The sequence below is a fragment of the Stomoxys calcitrans genome, chromosome 3 (genome assembly GCF_963082655.1).
Source record: "Stomoxys calcitrans chromosome 3, idStoCalc2.1, whole genome shotgun sequence".
Lineage (NCBI taxonomy): Eukaryota > Metazoa > Arthropoda > Insecta > Diptera > Muscidae > Stomoxys > Stomoxys calcitrans.
The window spans coordinates 29,427,427-29,444,676 of record NC_081554.1 but is presented as its reverse complement, the minus strand read 5'-3'; the positions used below and the strand labels follow the sequence as shown (position 1 = coordinate 29,444,676).

At 38.3% G+C, this 17,250-nt stretch overlaps 1 protein-coding gene across 1 annotated transcript; it reads left to right on the top strand.

Annotated features, from left to right (window-relative positions):
* Nucleotides 1-11,593: 11,593 nt before the first annotated feature.
* Nucleotides 11,594-17,099, top strand: LOC106096316 (rho guanine nucleotide exchange factor 25). The gene is made up of 6 exons (XM_013264002.2): nucleotides 11,594-11,774; nucleotides 11,895-12,011; nucleotides 12,077-12,269; nucleotides 16,050-16,181; nucleotides 16,479-16,712; nucleotides 16,785-17,099. The coding sequence occupies exons 1-6, from the start codon at nucleotides 11,662-11,664 to the stop codon at nucleotides 16,995-16,997; spliced, it is 1,002 nt and encodes a 333-aa protein (XP_013119456.2). The 5' UTR covers nucleotides 11,594-11,661; the 3' UTR covers nucleotides 16,998-17,099.
* The last annotated feature ends 151 nt before the right edge of the window (nucleotides 17,100-17,250 follow it).

Here is a 17,250-nt window from a genome sequence, read left to right as displayed (position 1 = left end):
GTAGTAAGTAGATTAAAATTTAAATTATGAGTATAGTTGATTGTAGTAGATAGACATTGTATTTAACAGGTGGGGGGTTTGCAATATTAGAATTAGTTGGTGTTGTATGTTGTGTCCCGCACTTATGGTTGTTGTGATGTTGCAATTGTGGGTCGAGTGTAGATTTGGTTTTTGAGTCGGTTGTTATTGTGTCACTTTGTATCTAAAATGTTAAATATATTAGTTCACTGTTTCAAAGTTTATTGTTGCAATGTTCACTCTAGTTATATATGTTTGTATGTATGTTCACTTTTTACTTTTCACTTCACTTGGGTTTTCACTTTGAGGGGGAGAGAATACGATGCGCGGGTTTGAGATTTAAAACGAGACTGACCTTTTTCTGGTTGTTGCTTGTCACTTGGACCCCGCGAAAACGGTCAACTTTCCAAGCTACAAGCAACAATTCCAGGTAAACAAATATGAAGTCAAGGCGGAATCAGCGATTAAGAACTTACTTCAATGTACCGTTATGCACAGTGGGTCATGTGCATACGTGAACGCATGTCTGCACATGGGTGCACATGACTTCATGTTCAAACGTACTTTGAACACTGCCAAATTTCGTGGGAATCTGTTTAGAAACGACCATTTTATTGCAATATTACTGCAAATCGGACGAACATATATATGGCAGCTATACCCAAATCTGAACCGATTTCGAGGAAACTTCTCAGATGCTGTGGCAGTAGTCGAGGAAAGCGTTTTGCAAAATTTTGGCAAGATGGGTCAATAAATGCACTTGCTGTGACTTTAGAAGTTAAAATCGGGTGACGTATATATATGAGAGCTATATCTTTATCTTAACCGATTTCTATGAAATTCACCAGTAATGTCGAGAGTCATAAAAACATCCTTCTTGCCAAATTTCTAGAGAATCGCTTAACAAATGACGATTTTATTGCATTATTACTGAAAATCGGACGAACATATATATGGGAGCTATATCCAAATCTGAACCGATTTCGAGGAAACTTCTCAGATGCTGTGGCAGTAGTCGAGGAAAGCGTTTTGCAAAATTTTGGGAAAATGGGTCAATAAATACGCTTGCTATGACTCTAGTAGTTAAAATCGGGCGATATATATATATATATATATATGAGAGCTATATCGAAATCTGAATTGATTTCAATGAAATTCACCTGTAATGTCGAGAAACAAGAGAGAATCCTTTCTGCCAAATTTCGAGGGAATCTGTTTAGAAACGACCATTTTATTGCAATATTACTGCAAATCGGACGAACATATATATGGCAGCTATACCCAAATCTGAACCGATTTCGAGGAAAATTCTCAGATGCTGTGGCAGTAGTCGAGGAAAGCGTTTTGCAAAATTTTGGCAAGATGGGTCAATAAATGCGCTTGCTTTGACTCTAGAAGTTAAAATCGGGCGATATATATATATGAGAGCTATATCTAAATATGAATCGATTTCTATGAAACTCACCAGTAATGTCGAGAGTCATAAAAAAATCCTTCCTGCCAAATTTCTAGAAAATCGCTTAACAAATGACCATTTTATTGCATTATTACTGAAAATCGGACGAACATATATGTGGGAGCTATATCTAAATCTGAACCGATTTTTTCCAATTTCAATAGGCTTCGTCTTTAGACCGAAAAACATGCCTGTACCAAATTTGAAGACGATCTGATGAAAACTGCGACCTGTAGTTTGTACACAAATTAACATGGACAGACAGACAGACGGACACAGCTATATCGAATCAGAAAGTGATTCTGAGTCGATCGGTATATTTATCAATGATATAGCTGCCATATAAACCGATCTTGGATCTTGACTTTTTGAGCCACTAGAGGGCGCAATTCTTATCCGATTTGCCTGAAATTTTGCATAAAATATTATGTTATGATTTGCAACCACTGTGCTTAGTATGGTTCAATTCGGTCCATAACCTGATATAGCTGTCATATAAACCGATCTGGGGTCTTGACTTCTTGAGCTTTTAGAGGGCTCAATTCCTAACCGATTTGGCTGAAATTTTGCCCGACGTGTTTCGCTATGACTTCCAACAACTGTGCTAAGTATGGTTCAAATCGGTCCATAACCTGATATAGCTGCCATATAAACCGATCTTGAGTCTCGACTTCTTGAGCCACTAGAGCGCGCAATTCTTATCCGATTTGGCTGAAATTTTGCATGAAGTGTTTTGTTATGACTTTGAACAACTGTGCCAAATATGGATCAAATTAGTTTATAACCTGATATAGCTGCCATATAAACCGATTTGGGATCTTGACTTCTTGAGCCTTTAGAGGTCGCAATTATAGTCCGATTTGTCTGAAATTTTGTACGACGGATCCTCTTATGACCATCATCATACGTGTTTGTTATGGTCTGAATAGGTCTATAGCCTGATACAGCTCCCATTTAAACCGATCACGCTATTTTACTTCTTAAGCCCCAAAGGGCGTAAATCTTATTCGAATTGTCTGAAATTTTACGCAGATCTCCAACATATTATTTAATTATAGTCCGAATCGGACCATAACTTAATATCGCTCTAATAGCAGTGCAAATCGTTTCTTTTACCCTTTTTTGCCTAAGAAGAGATGCCGGGAAAAGAACTCGACAAATGCGGAGGGTTTATAAGATTCGGCCCGGCCGAGCTTAGCACGCTTTTACTTGTTCTTCTTTTGATTGTATTAACCTTAAGATACACTTTTGTCTTGAATAACTGGTCCTGTTATGGCGTGCTTCTGGGTGCGTTTTGTGCTGAGGTAGAGAGGTACCTTTGAGGCACAGTTTAACGTCATACTTCTCACTTCCTTTTCAACGCTGAAAGAATTTTTCCATTGAATTTTGTTTTCTCACCAAAAAACTGCATTTAAGGAGCCAACACATTGACATCATGCAATCATTACCTGACATAAGCTATTACTACTGTCGGAGCTACTATAAGTGAAACAGTATCATGGTAAGTATGTAATTTGTAATCTTTGATATTAACTCAAGAATGGGGGAAATTTGTGTAAGCTTCTGATTTCTCCAATTGAATAAACTAACTCTCTTGTTTGATTGGTTAACAAACATGATCGCTTCTTTTGGCATTAGCAAAAATAATCAGCATGCGTTTTCCATGTCCCTTTAGAGCTGCTTAGATGATTCGTAATAATTTAAATTCTACTGCAGAACATAATCCTGGAATGACTATGCAGCTCGGCGCTTGGAACTATGAGCAGATGATATTAGTACTATTCCCTGTGGAATGAAAAGTCCAAATGGTGTTTTAGGCTAACTACTGCAGGGCTCTTAACCCCGGGTGAAAACGATGCGTCTACCAATGCTCCCATACATAGCCGAAGCTAGCATGAGTACCAATTGGAGTTCACGTTGTCTGGACGTGTCCTCCCCCTTGGTTAGGAGCAGAGCATTATCCAAACTCTTTCCGTTCTATGGGTCACGGTACCCGGTTGAGTACATGCAACTCCACACCGAGCATCGAAATGTCCTTCCTGCGATTTTAGGTGTTACACCACAGCCAACACGTTGCTCCCAACTGGGGCCTCACAAATAGTCAGGCTGGAACCGAAGTTCCAGGGGCTCCCGACTCCCGTGTTACTAGATTAAAGACTCTGGTTCGACCACGTAGTCTAACTACTACCAGTTGAACTCCAGACACTTTCGTACTGGTTACCTTATGGGATAATGCAAGCACCATCCCGTAGCAAAACGGCATTCAGATACAGTCAGAAATTAGTTGGCATAAGCCGAAATGTCTCAGCACAAGTCTGAGCCAAAACAGGAGTGCCACCGAAAACATTCACACACACGGTATACAGTATGTTAGTCACGTCCCCGGGGAATGACACGAATGTCGAGTTTTACGCAGATACCTGCCACTACGGCCCAAACCTGCGAGGCCCAAGGCTCAAGGGTGAATGCAATGCGTCTACCAACGCCCCCACATGTGGTAACCCACACATGAGTACCAGTTTGATCCCACGTGTTTGGACGTGTTCACCTCCTTGGTTAGGAGCGGAGCACTACCTAAAACTCCTTCCGATCTATGGGTCACGGCACCCGGTTGAAAACGCAACTCCACGCCGAGCTTATGCTCTATCCGCGATTTGGGTACAAACCACAGCCACCACGTTGCTCCCCACTGGGGCCTTACCATTGTCAGCCTGGAACCAAAGTTCCAGGGGCTCCTGACACCCGTGGTACCAGATTAAAGTCTCCGGTCAGACTTCGTAGCCTTAAAAGACTACTACCAGTTGAACCCCAAACAGTTCCGGACTGGTCACCTGAAAGAGAAAAATCGCCCTAAGCCGACCTCAAGCCAGCATACAAAAGTATGCATCAAACATGCAACGGGACGATATATACAAACAGGACACGGCAGCCCTTACGGGCTACGCCACATATATCAGCATCAACATGGGGCTTTACAACCCTCACGGGTGACCGAACACAACCACAACAGCTAAGGGAACCAACAATGGGCAAACACCGCTGCATCAACATGGGCAAGGCAGGTGCCAGGCCATGTCATGCGCAGCATCAAATCACACAGTCGCACCAGCACAGTAACACCTCGTTATGGATAACTAGCGTGTATTCATCCCACCACTAAGTCTAGTCCGCCGTTTCGGTAACGGCGGTGCCGATGTAGATAAAGTTAATGGCTATCTCAAAGTTATGGTTCCCAACTTCCTCCATTTTCTTTATCTGCTCGGTTGCACAAGGTGTTTTGGGAGTTGAAACCATCATTTCGTCTAATCTCCATTTACTGCCAGACCCATTTTCACTGATTGCCTTTCAATTCTTTCAAGTATGTCTTCTCTTGTGATTAGTGTGCCATATCTTATCACATCTGCATCTCGTACAGTCTTCTCCAGCAGGATATTAAAGAGATCACACGATAGGCAGTCTCCATGTCTGAAACCTCGTTTGGTATTGAATGGTTCGGAGAGATTCTTTCCTATTCTTACTGAGGAACGCGTATTAGCAAGTCTCATCCTGCAGAGTCTTATTAATTTTGCAGGGATACTAAACTCAGACATGGCTTGAAATACCTTTGAACATAAAGGAGTATCGAAGGCGGCTTTGTAGTCAACGAAGAGATGGTATTAATTTGTCCTTCTCGGGTCTTTTCCAGGATTTGGCGCAGTGTGAATATCTGGTCTGGAATATCTGATAGGGCTGAATTATCTCACTGACTTTAGGTTTGAATCTTTCACCCAGTACGCTTGAGAGTATCTTGTATGCGATGGGGAGGAGACTTATTCCTCTGTAGTTGGCACATAGTATGCTGAGGTTCCATTCCCGATGAAATGCGTTCTTCTAACCAGATTGCGCAGATAAGCTGATGCATACGCCTTCGGTCTTAAATAGTTCAGCGGGTAACCCGTCGGCTCCTGCTGTCTTGTTGTTCTTCAGTGGGGTCATTGCTACTTGGACCTCATTCGGCCTAGGAGGTAAACATTCTATACGATCATTAGGGATTGGTTCTGCGGTATCCTCTTCGCCGCCATCGTCGGACACTAGCAGTTGGCTAAAATGTTCTTTCCATATCGTCAGCATGTTATCTGTGTCAGTTACCAGATTTCCTTCTTTGTCTCTGCAGGAGGATGTGCCTGCACCAAAGTCATCGGTTTGATGTTTAATTCTTTGGTAGAATTTCCGGACTTCATTCTCCGGACTCCTGTACATCTCAATTCGCTCGCACTCACGTCTTTCCATTTCCTTTTTGTTTCTGGGGAATAGACGTTTCTCCTCTCTCCTTTTCTCCCGATACCTCCCCTTCATCTGTTGCTACTGATTGCAGGGTTGCTCTATATGCCGCATTCTTGGCTTCAGTAGCATCTCGACACTCTTGGTCGTACCATGGTTTTTTTGGGGGGAGGCTTCCGGTACCCAAGTACGGATTTCGCGGCATTTTCCATGGAGTGGGCAATAGTTTATCACTGCGCCATTATATCATCGGAACAAGGAGAGCTTTCATCAAGCAGTTGGGTCAGTCGAGTAGAGTATGCCGCTGCCATTTGTTGTGTTTGCAGCTTTTCAATGTCCAACTTCCGTGCAGTGTCAGATCGTACTTTCCTCGCCATGTTCAAACGGGTGCGAACCTTTGCTGCAACGAGGTAATGATCCGAATCTATATTCGCTCCACGGATCGATCGTACATCTAACACGCTGGATGAATGCCTTCCATCTATCACAACGTGATCAATTTGGTTTCTCGTGTTTTGATCGGGTGACAGCCATGTGGCTTTGTGGATATTTTTATGTTGAAATCTGGTGATACTAACTACCATGTTTTTTGCCGCGGCGAAATCTATCAGCCTCAACCCATTACTGGACATTATCTCGTGGGGGCTAAACTTTCCGACTGTTGGACCAAAGATGTCTTCCTTCGCTATTTTCGCATTAAAATCTCCCACAACGATTTTAATATCATGGGCGGGGCAGCGGTCATATTCTCTCTCTAGCCGCTCGTAGAAAATATCCTTGGTCTGCTCGTCTTTGTCTTCCGTCAGGGCATGGGCACAAATGAGGCTGATGTTGAAGAATTTGGCTTTTATGCGGATTGTGGCTAGCCTCTCATCCACCGGACTAAAGCTGGAGACAAGGTGTTTCAGTCTCCGACTAAACACAAATCCACAACCAAATTCATGCCTCGTGTTATGGCAGCTATAGTATAGTTCGTCACCGTTTGGTGTTGTAGTGACGCCATTCCCAGTCCATCGAATTTCCTGTTAGGCGGTAATGTCTGCCTTGTACTTCTCTAATACATCCGCCAGCGCGTATACTACACCTTCTCTATATAGAGTGCGGGTATTCCAGGTGCAGATTTGCAAATCATGGTCCTTTTTTCGATTGCGTGGGTCGTCAACGTTGGGGGGGTCCGTTTTTACTATTACTTTGTTTCTCATAGTAGTTCTCAGTTTTCCGGGGCGGGTTACTGGCCCAGCGCCCCAACCGCATGGGTTTTGTGTGACTGCACACGTATTCCTCGTTGTGGCGAGCCGCTTGCTCCAAGATCGGACGCTCGCCGCCAGCCGCCCCTAATCTGGGAACAGACGCTGATGTTGGCTATTGGTTATTTGAAGGCGCCAATAACTCGCCTTGTCATCTCGAGTATCATTGGCACTCAGTATTTAATTAAGAGCCAGTGGCACCTGACTCCTCACTGAGACTCTCCTCTCGAAAATGGCTGACTGCCCGCGGCAGCTACTCCGCATAAAAACGGAGCTTTCCCGGTAGCTTTCAGCTAAGCTTCCCTTGATAACGATGGGCACCTGTGTGGTGCTCATAGTCATCCCGTATCGGCCTGGCTAAAATGAAATTAGACCCAAAAAACGGAATAAAGCCCAAATTATCGTTATTTTTGTTTAGTGTATTAAAGTTTGAGCATAATCGGCGGCATGAAAAAAGGCCCCGATGCAAAAAGTCCCAAACTGAAAATGAAATATAAACCCAAAAATGTGTCTTTTTTTCATTATGAAATAACAACCCAAAAGTAAAAAATTAAAAAAGGCCCCAAGGAAATGAAAAATCACCCCAAACTAAAAAGAAATTAGACCCAAAAAAAAAACGGAATAAAGCCCAAATTATCGTTATTTTTGTTTCATGTATTAAAGTTTAAGCCTTATTTGATTTACCGTTCGGGGGTTTATGGCATTGGGGCCTTATTTCCTTCATCCTTACTAACCATATTGGGAATTATTGCTTCAGTATTATTTGTAATTGTTTATTTCATATTCATGTTAAATTAAACTTAATTTAAATGTTATAAAAAAAAATGGTGATATTATTGATTTCCTTAAAGAGTGATAAGATACACATTAAGTTTTATTAAATATTATTTTCGTTGAATTTTTAACAAAATATTTAAACATTTCTAATACAACATTATCAATCCCACATATTTAAACTTACACTGCAAAGTTTTTTGTTTATTTACATAAATGGTTAATTTTCTTGTTAGCATTGCCGTTATCTGATTGGAGAAGAACAAATTGTTTTAGTAATACATATAACACTTCATCATTGACTTGTTCAGAAACATTATCATGCACATCATTATACAATAATACAATAACTAATTTATAATATACACTTAATACTTATTACAAACGAAACAACAATTTAAATTGGAAGAAAAAGAAAAGAAAAACCAAAAAACAATAAAATGGAACTCCATTAGAGCATTACAATCACAATATTAAGTGTTTAGAATTATCTTAAAAAAAAAACAAAAATATACATAGTTGTTTGATTTATTTTTAATCAATTAAATTTATAATTCAATGTTTCATTATACTAATAATAATCATACAACAAATAGAAGAAACAATTTTTGGACAAACAAAAAACATTTTAACATTATATATATATACATTGAAATTATACAACAATAACGAATAACAAAGCTAGAGAACACTGAACTCTATAAAGAATATGTGTGACATTATACTATATTATATACATACAAACATACATACACATTGGCATATATGGGAATATGGAATAATATTAACAATGAAATGATATAGAAAACAAATTCATATATAATTGAGAATACAATTTATATTAAATGTTAGATTTTATTATAAATGTTATACGGCATATAATAAATGACATTCAAAATATACAATACATACGTACATATTAAATGATATACATGTTTGTGTTTTAATACATTTATGATTATAGGACAATATGCATTATTTGACATAGGTCACTGTGGAGTAATTGAGTACTGAAAGGTAAAGAGACTGACAATAAGAGCCAGTAGAATATCGACAGTAACTTTGACCATTCGAGTGGGGTTAAAGACGTGGGCTAGTGAGGCGCATAGAACACTGTGGAGTAACGAAGCCTTCAGAAAAAAGGAGGAAATCCTTTTTGGACAGATTCACATAGTCAGAAGACATTTGGATCGTTATATTTTCCAAACTAATAGATTCGCTAGATTATGTATAATAAAATAATCTTTACTTCGGTGAGCTTAGCGGGTTCCAAGGTTCAAAACAAAAGTAGTTTCAAAACGTATTTAACAATTTTATTTAATTCAGGATTAAAATTTAATTCAGATGCCATTGCAGGATATTGTCCGTCTTTAGAACATTGTTTAATGCTTTCTATTCAAAGAATAGTATAGTAAAAAATATTTAAAAGTCAGCAAAACGTGTGCTGTTGCCAGAAGTATTTTATCAGTAATAATTGTAAAGAGTCCAGGCAAGTACAATAAATCACAGCAGCCTCAATCAGTTAACTAGAGGTCCAGAAATCGAATCCCCCTTTTCCAAAAGGAACGGTTGCCTTTGATGGTAAATAGGAGATGAGTTAGTGTATTTAAAATGTCTTGGATCTATGGCTGTATCATATGAGTAAATTCCCTGTATAATACAGCTATTGTACTTGGAATGTATGGCCGTTGGAAATCAGTAGCATCCTACTGCCTAAGAGTGTCTGGGTACTATGGCTGTATCAAACCAGTAGATTCCCTGTGCACTACCACTTGAGTCGAGTTAGGCTGCGTGGTCACCGAAACTGTCGCATTCTTGCAGTGGCTGTCCACACACAACGGCAGCACAAGCCCAACTGTGGTGGTGGTGATTACTCGAAGTGTAGAACATGCTATTGGTTCATGACTGTCTGTGATGTTGGAGTGTGAGTATCTGTGATGTAGGAGTGTACAGCGCATGTGCAAAGGTTCAGCTGAATATATCTCATTTTTCGTAAAGACTGTAGCGTGATTTCAACAGAAAGACGGACGGACATCTCTAGATCGTCTTGAATTTTTACGCTGATCAAAAATAAATATACTTTAATTGTCGAAAATTGATATTTCGATGTGTTGCAAACGGAATGACAAAATTAATATACCCCCATCATTGTGGACACTTCGCGGCAAAGTCGTTGCAAATTGAAACAAATCAAATCGAACCACAAATCTCGGTCAAAATTGCACAAAAAAATTAAATTCGAATATCTCCAAAACCAGTGAGGATATTGTAGAGCTCAAGCAGGTTTTTTTGTAGGAATTTTTGCGCACTAACATTTTGAAAATCAGACCATTAATGAATATTTAGCAGCCCGAACAATTTTTCAAAATACCGAGGTGACCAACTTTAGGGGCCTGCCAAAAGGCGCCCGGACAACCTAGAACTTTGAAATTTTGCACACGATCTCGTTAAGACCTCAAATTCAAATTTCAAAGAGATATCACTACCCGCACTCACTTGGTTTTTGCTAGTTTTTTTTCGATTTTCTCCCACTAGGGAAAACAGGAAATATTGTAATAGTAGTGTGTAACATACCATACTTGGTAAATACTCAGAGAAGTAAGATAATTGTCCAGCGGCTCAAGAAGTCAACATGGAAGATCGGAAGATGGAGAACAGCAGATACATTAACATCACACCACGGTGCAAGACACTGGCGAGAGGGAATCCAGGCGCTGAAAGAAGTGTTCACCCACTATCTTCTCCCATTTGGGGGGGAGTGGCACAAAAGGTATTCCACCGTCTCCAATTTCTTTTCATCATCGCACATCCTGCAGAAGGCTGCCTTTCCCTGCACTTTCCTAGCACAGAGATTCCTTTTCGGAAAAGCGACGTTCAACCCATCAACTAGGAAGGACTTCCTTGGTATATTATCACCAATCCCATGGCACCAGGGGGAAGTCAGTATTACCCGTGACACCACGGGGAAGTCAGTATTCAAATGAAGGAGAAACCAAGGTTGTTCTGGAAATTGCCATGTTCAGTCAATCAGCACCGTAACTTCTGAGGGAAAAACAACCAGAAGTATTCTATAAAAAGTCTAACGACCAATAATTCATTAACGCATACAGTAACTGGACCCATAATTCTTAACAAGCCATGAATCATTGGTGCATATATGATGTGACAGACTATCGGTAAATGGACTATACAAATTTTACAGATAAATGGTATTATAGTATACGAAAGAAGAACGAGGATTGAAATAACGCTGGCCTTCGACTAGTTAAAAGTAAAAAGAAATAAAAAGAAAAAAATGAAACCAAAGAAGGATATATTTTGGTTATCAAACTTAATAAAGGGTTTTACTGAAGGATAAAATGCCGAAAAGGAAACCCTTATACATTGCTTCTAAAAATTGATTTAGCCTCCTTTGGATTAAAGGCACAAAAAGTTATTGTAAACAAGTAGAAGCGCGTTAAGTTCGGCCGGGTTGAATTTTAAATACCCTCAACCAAGAATAGCAAGTGACAAGATATTTGAATCATTTATATAACCTCCACTATAGGATGAGGGTTTACTAATTTCGATATTCCGTTTGTAACACCTCGGTCAGACATTGCTAAAACGACTTGGAATGCCACGACCATCAAGAATATCTATACCTTGTTGAGTCTCACATCAATATCTCGAAGAGTTACAAGCGGAATGACGAGCTAAGTATGCTTTCATTCTATTGTGGAGTGTATAAAAATAAATCAGTTTTATTAATTTTATTGTGGTTTTCAACATATACCACAGTATAATTGTAGTATAATTTTAATTCATTGTGAGAATTTCCATCAGTTTCAGTTCTACAGCCAATGATATAGAACCATAAAACGCCACAATCTTCACAACACAATATTCCTTCAAAATTAATGAACAATGTCTTACAAGCTTGAGCGTACACCAAATACCTTGAGAATTTTGGAGACTTTGCTGACAGAGTTGATAGACAGTGAGGAAACTTATATTGAAAAACTATCTTTAATAATAAGGTAAAAAGTTATACAATACCCATTTGCAATCGGAAATTGCAATTTTGTTGCGAAAGTAGAGAAATGATTGCATTTATACATCATCTTAGTGATTACTCATATTTGTGTTTTCATTTAAAGATATTTAGAAGAATTCCGCAAAAAGAAACCCCAAGTGCCTGTACCCGATGATTTGCGTAGCTACAAGGGTCTCTTTGTATTCTGTAATGTGGAGGACATATATCGCTGGCACAAGGAGTAAGCTATAGATTTTTATATTTAAAGTTTTATAAATTGTTATATAAGTTTCTTTCGTTTAACAGAGTCTTCATGTTATCCTTGGTCAAATATCGCCAATGTTCATCACAATTGGGTAATGCTTTTGTCAGTAGTGAAACACATTTCCATATGTATTGTAAATATTGTAATAATGTGCCCATTGCCGAGTTTATTGTGACCGAACATTTGGAATATTTCAATCAACTTAGTCAGGCTTTTGGCCATAAACCAGGAGAGGTAAGTAATCAGAAAACTTAATGTAGATTTGAAATAGGTTTATTTCATAGATTTCCTGTAAAGAACTGTCAAATAAACCTATCTTAAGGCTTCATTGAGTTTTGTAAATAAGGCCGTAATTGCATAAAATATTTTGTACGAAGTCATAGGGACTCAAAATGGAAAAATTCTTATCAAATGTTCCCATACAACCACTTAAACATATGAAAACGACTAAATTTTCGAAAATAGACGAAAAACAATCTTACCAAGCAAGATAAAGATGAACCCACAATCTGATCGACTTGGTAGCAAATCTAGCTAACTCTCATATTAATGGCTGGTATAGCTGATGTATAATTAGAAATGGCTTAAAAAGTTATAATCATTCAAATTTTGCTCTGAGAAAATAATATAAAGTCGGACCTCGATTATCCGGGATGCCAACTGTCCATCTTAATGGCCTGTTAAATATCACGCCCAAATTTTTAACACTCTCCAGATTAACAAAAATTTAAGTTTTCGGCAATCAGAATCCTTTATTCTTATGAATAATCAGACACTTCGATTTCTGAGGATTCAGAAGTAAACCATTCGCTCATGCCCATCTACATACACATTGAAGATCTTCATTAAGTCTACGGATGCTTCGATCAACGGCCTTCTCTGAGCTGCTAAGGTAAATTTGCACATCATCAGCATGCATAGGTACCCAACTATAAACCAATTGCTGAGTAACATCATTCGCATAGATGAGAAAAGTAGTGGACCTGTGATAGATCTCTGTGGTACTCCCTTAGCTATTGTCAATGTTTGAGATGTCACGTATGCTGAACAAACCGATTAGAAACGGCTCGACAAATAAGACTCTATAAGCGTGGTCGATGTGTCAGTAAAATTGAAAAACAGGCGAAGTTTCAAACTCAAATTCCGAATGCTTTGGAATGGTCCAGTAGGATAAGAAAACAAACCTTGTTGTCAGCGATTTCATTCCGAATTGACGCGGACACATCTATTAGGGTTCTAGCACAACTATGATCAGCGCGGAAGCCCGACTGCATAGTCGTCAATAATGATGTACGATAGCGATATTCCGAAATCTAGCTGTGTGAAAACCTCTAAAAGGTATGATAAGGGTCCTCCTTTTTATAGCCGAGTCCGAACAGCGTGCCGCAGTGCGACATCTCTTTGGAGAGAAGTTTTCCATGGCATAGTACCTCACAAAAGTTGCCAAGCCATCGCTAAAATTTTTTTTTAATGGTCTCGCCAGAATTCCAATCCAGGCATTCAGCGTCATATACGGATATGCTAACCTCTGCGCTGCAATGGCCTCCAAAATACTGTAGCCTAAATTCACCAAAAAAAGGTCAGATCAAACGTACTCAAACTAAAGCCATAAGACAGGAATATTAAGTCATGTTTGGAGAAACATAATGCCGAGACATGGTCGTATAATAAAATATTCGAGTGGTTATTGATGAAAAATAAATCCAATAGGTTATTAACACTCGAAGAGAAATGTTGGCGGTGTATAAACCTAAGGCCATCATATTGTCTATCAACCATCATATTGTGGATCAACTAGAATATTTGAATTGAAATCGCTTGTAATTATAACCTCACCATAACCCGTTTTGTTTCAGTTTTTCAAGCGTAATCGTAAAACTGGAGCCACCGTAGCCCAGAGGTTAAAAAGTCTATGATTACGTACACCTGGATTCGTACCCTTCGGAAAGCTTCTCCCCAAAGTGCTGTCTCACTTCGCCATGCCGTTCGAACTCGGCATAAACTTGAATTGAAGAGCACTTCTTTATAAATGAAAAGTTTGCATCTGTTACGAGGGAAAATTTGCAATCGTAAAATGTACATCTACTCCCGGATAATAGAAATAATCACGGATAATAGACTTGATCAAAAAAAGACAAACATATCTTTTCTATGCCGGATAATGGAGATTTCTGAATAAACGATTTCCGGATAATCGATGTTCGACTGTACAAAGAAACTTGATGACATTAATGTATAAGTTTTCGAGAAGATTTTGAATAAACAAATGTCCGAATATCTCCATCATGAATCTTTGTTGTCCGATTATCTTTAATCTATTTGGAAAAGATCAAAGATAATCCCAATCCCTTAATCGAATAGTGATTTTCCTCCGTTTTCTATATTATGTTACCTCTCGAAAGTTTTCGGGAAGATTTTGCATAAACAAACGAATATCTCCATCATGAATCTTTGTTGTCCGATAGACAATCCGGGTTTCGTGCCCATCATAGTTGCGTTAGTGCATTAGTTGAAGTTTCGGAATCAATTAGAAGTGAAATTGATGATAGCAATGTTAGTTTTCTCGTCCTACTAGATCAATTAAAGGCTTTCGACTCGGTTGATCACGATAACTTATATATGAAGCTCAGAAGATTTTTCAATTTCAGCGATACTTCTATCAAATTGTTTCAATCATATCTTAGTAATCGGCAACAGTCAGTGAACGTAGGGGATTCAATATCAGTGTCAATTCTAGTGCCCCAGGGAGTTCCACAAGGCTCAATAAATGGTCCGCTTCTTTTCGCTCTACGCAAACGATCTACCTACCCAGCTGATCCATAGCTAAATCCTTATGTATGCTGATGACGTTCAGTTATTCCTTAGCGGCGTTGTTAATAATAATAGACAATCCGTTGCAAAACTGAACGAGGACCTGTCCTTTGTCTATAAGTGGGCTTCAGAAAATGGTTCATATCTGAACCCTCAGAAATCGAAAGTGATTGTTATTCACAAAAATAAAAGATTTAGTTTGCGAGACCTGCATAACACTATAAATCAACTGAAAATCGATATAGTGTCTAGTGCTAAGAATTTATGTATGATTTTTAACAGTTCTTTAACTAGGTCAAATCATATACATGCTGTATCCGGGCAGACATATGCAAAGCTGCTTGCACTGTGGATAACACACTCTTATACACCATTCGAAATTGGAATTCTGTTAGCAAAGACATTTCAAATTCCTGGTCTGATCTATGGGTGTGAACTTTTTTCAAACTGCGATTCACTAAGCGAACGAAAATTAAATGTAATGTATTCAACAGCATTATTAGCTATGTCTATGGTATAAGAAGGACTCTGCATGTTTCTGACTTGGCTACTTCCTTTATGGCCGTAGCTTTGACAATCTACTTAGAACTAGATCTCTACTATTCTTACATTCATTTTGGAGCAAACTCCTAAATACCACTATGACAAATTAATATTTGCCCCATCTGGAAGGGGTAGAAAACTTGTCCCTTTAAGAAGAAGGAGGTTAGTATCTGAATGGCAGTTTTATACGAGTACCATACGTCTTTAGAATACTCTTCCTCACAATATCCAAAACATCAGCAAAGCGTCAATTTAAAAAAAGACTTTCCATTTGTCTTCAAAATTAGATCTTTTAAAATTTTATTTTTCCCTTCTAAACAATGTTTTTTTCTAGCCTGTTCCATTATTTATTTTAATTATTTTCTATAATATTATTTTATTATTTCTTAAGAAGGATATATGACTGTTCTTATAAGCCTGCACTATAACTATAATTTCTCAGTGATCAAAGACTCTTTCTCCTCAACGGCCGAACAAGAAAATAATCGGAAAATATATTCGGCTAACCCTTCGTTACTCCATTTCAGTCCGACACAACTACCTTTCGTTCCACACGAAGTGAATTCAATATTAAAATGAAATAATTTTGCGATCCAACAAAAGAAGCGCAAGAACAAATGTACCAAATGTACAAATGGTTTCATTTCTCCATATTTCTAGCTCCTTGAACTTTTGAAAATACCAACCCTCAGATTGGCTGAGTATAGAATTTTGCTATCACGCATTGCGGAACATCTTAAAATGTTGGAAGCCGATTGGGAATCTGTTAATGGTGCCTACAATATGATTGAGGTAAATAATACAACACTAATATAAAATTATTGGGTTGCCCAAAAAGTAATTGCGGATTTTTCATATAGTCGGGGTTGACAAATTTTTTCACAGCTTGTGATTCTGCAATTGCATTCTTTCTTCTGTCAGTTATCAGCTGTTACTTTTAGCTTGCTTTAGAAAAAAAGTGTAAAAAAAGTATATTTGAATAAAGTTCATTCTAAGTTTTATTAAAAACGCATTTACTTTCTTTCAAAAAATCCGCAATTACTTTTTGGGCAACCCAATAGTTACTTAATTTTCCTCTTTGTTTTTCAGAAAATTTTTAAACACACCACCGATTTTAATGCCCTGGAAGGTATGAAAAATTATGAGGACAACATATACGAACATGGCAAATTGATTTTTCACAACTATTTGACCTGCAAATATGAGGGCAAGACTAGACGCCATTATGTAATACTTTTTAAGCGCCTACTGGTATTTGCGGATAAACAAGAGACAAGAGATAAGAATGCTATGCCCTCATATACCTATCGTCTACAGATACCGGTAAGGGGGTTATTTTTATTTTATATTGCAAATGCATAACCTTTTTCTTTACTTTCTTCTAATGCCCAATAGATGAACAAACTGATTCTTAAAGAATTGCCCGGCCACAAATTTACTTTGAGATCTACAGATCCTCAATGTGAGGATTTATGCATTGTTTGTAATGGTGAATCGGATCAACTCCATTACCTTTGGCTGCAGCAAATAAAAAGTCAATTGAAGATGCAAACCGATTTAATAGCTGCTTTGCAGAATCCTACAGCGCAGTATGAAAGGCAGTTGTAATTTGAGGTTTAAGATGTAAATTGTTTTTAATAATTTACAATATTTTTATAATTGTAAGAAAGATTTTCTATAGATATAAAATACAAATATTTTACAACATCATGTAGAACAAAATTCCTCGTATAGCTCTGGGGTTTTGTACCTCTTCCACCTCGAATATGCTTTGACTATGTAAGCAATTGATGGAATATGCTCTGACTATGTAAGCATTAAAACTAATGGTGGAATTAAACCATAGTTTATAAGATGAAGT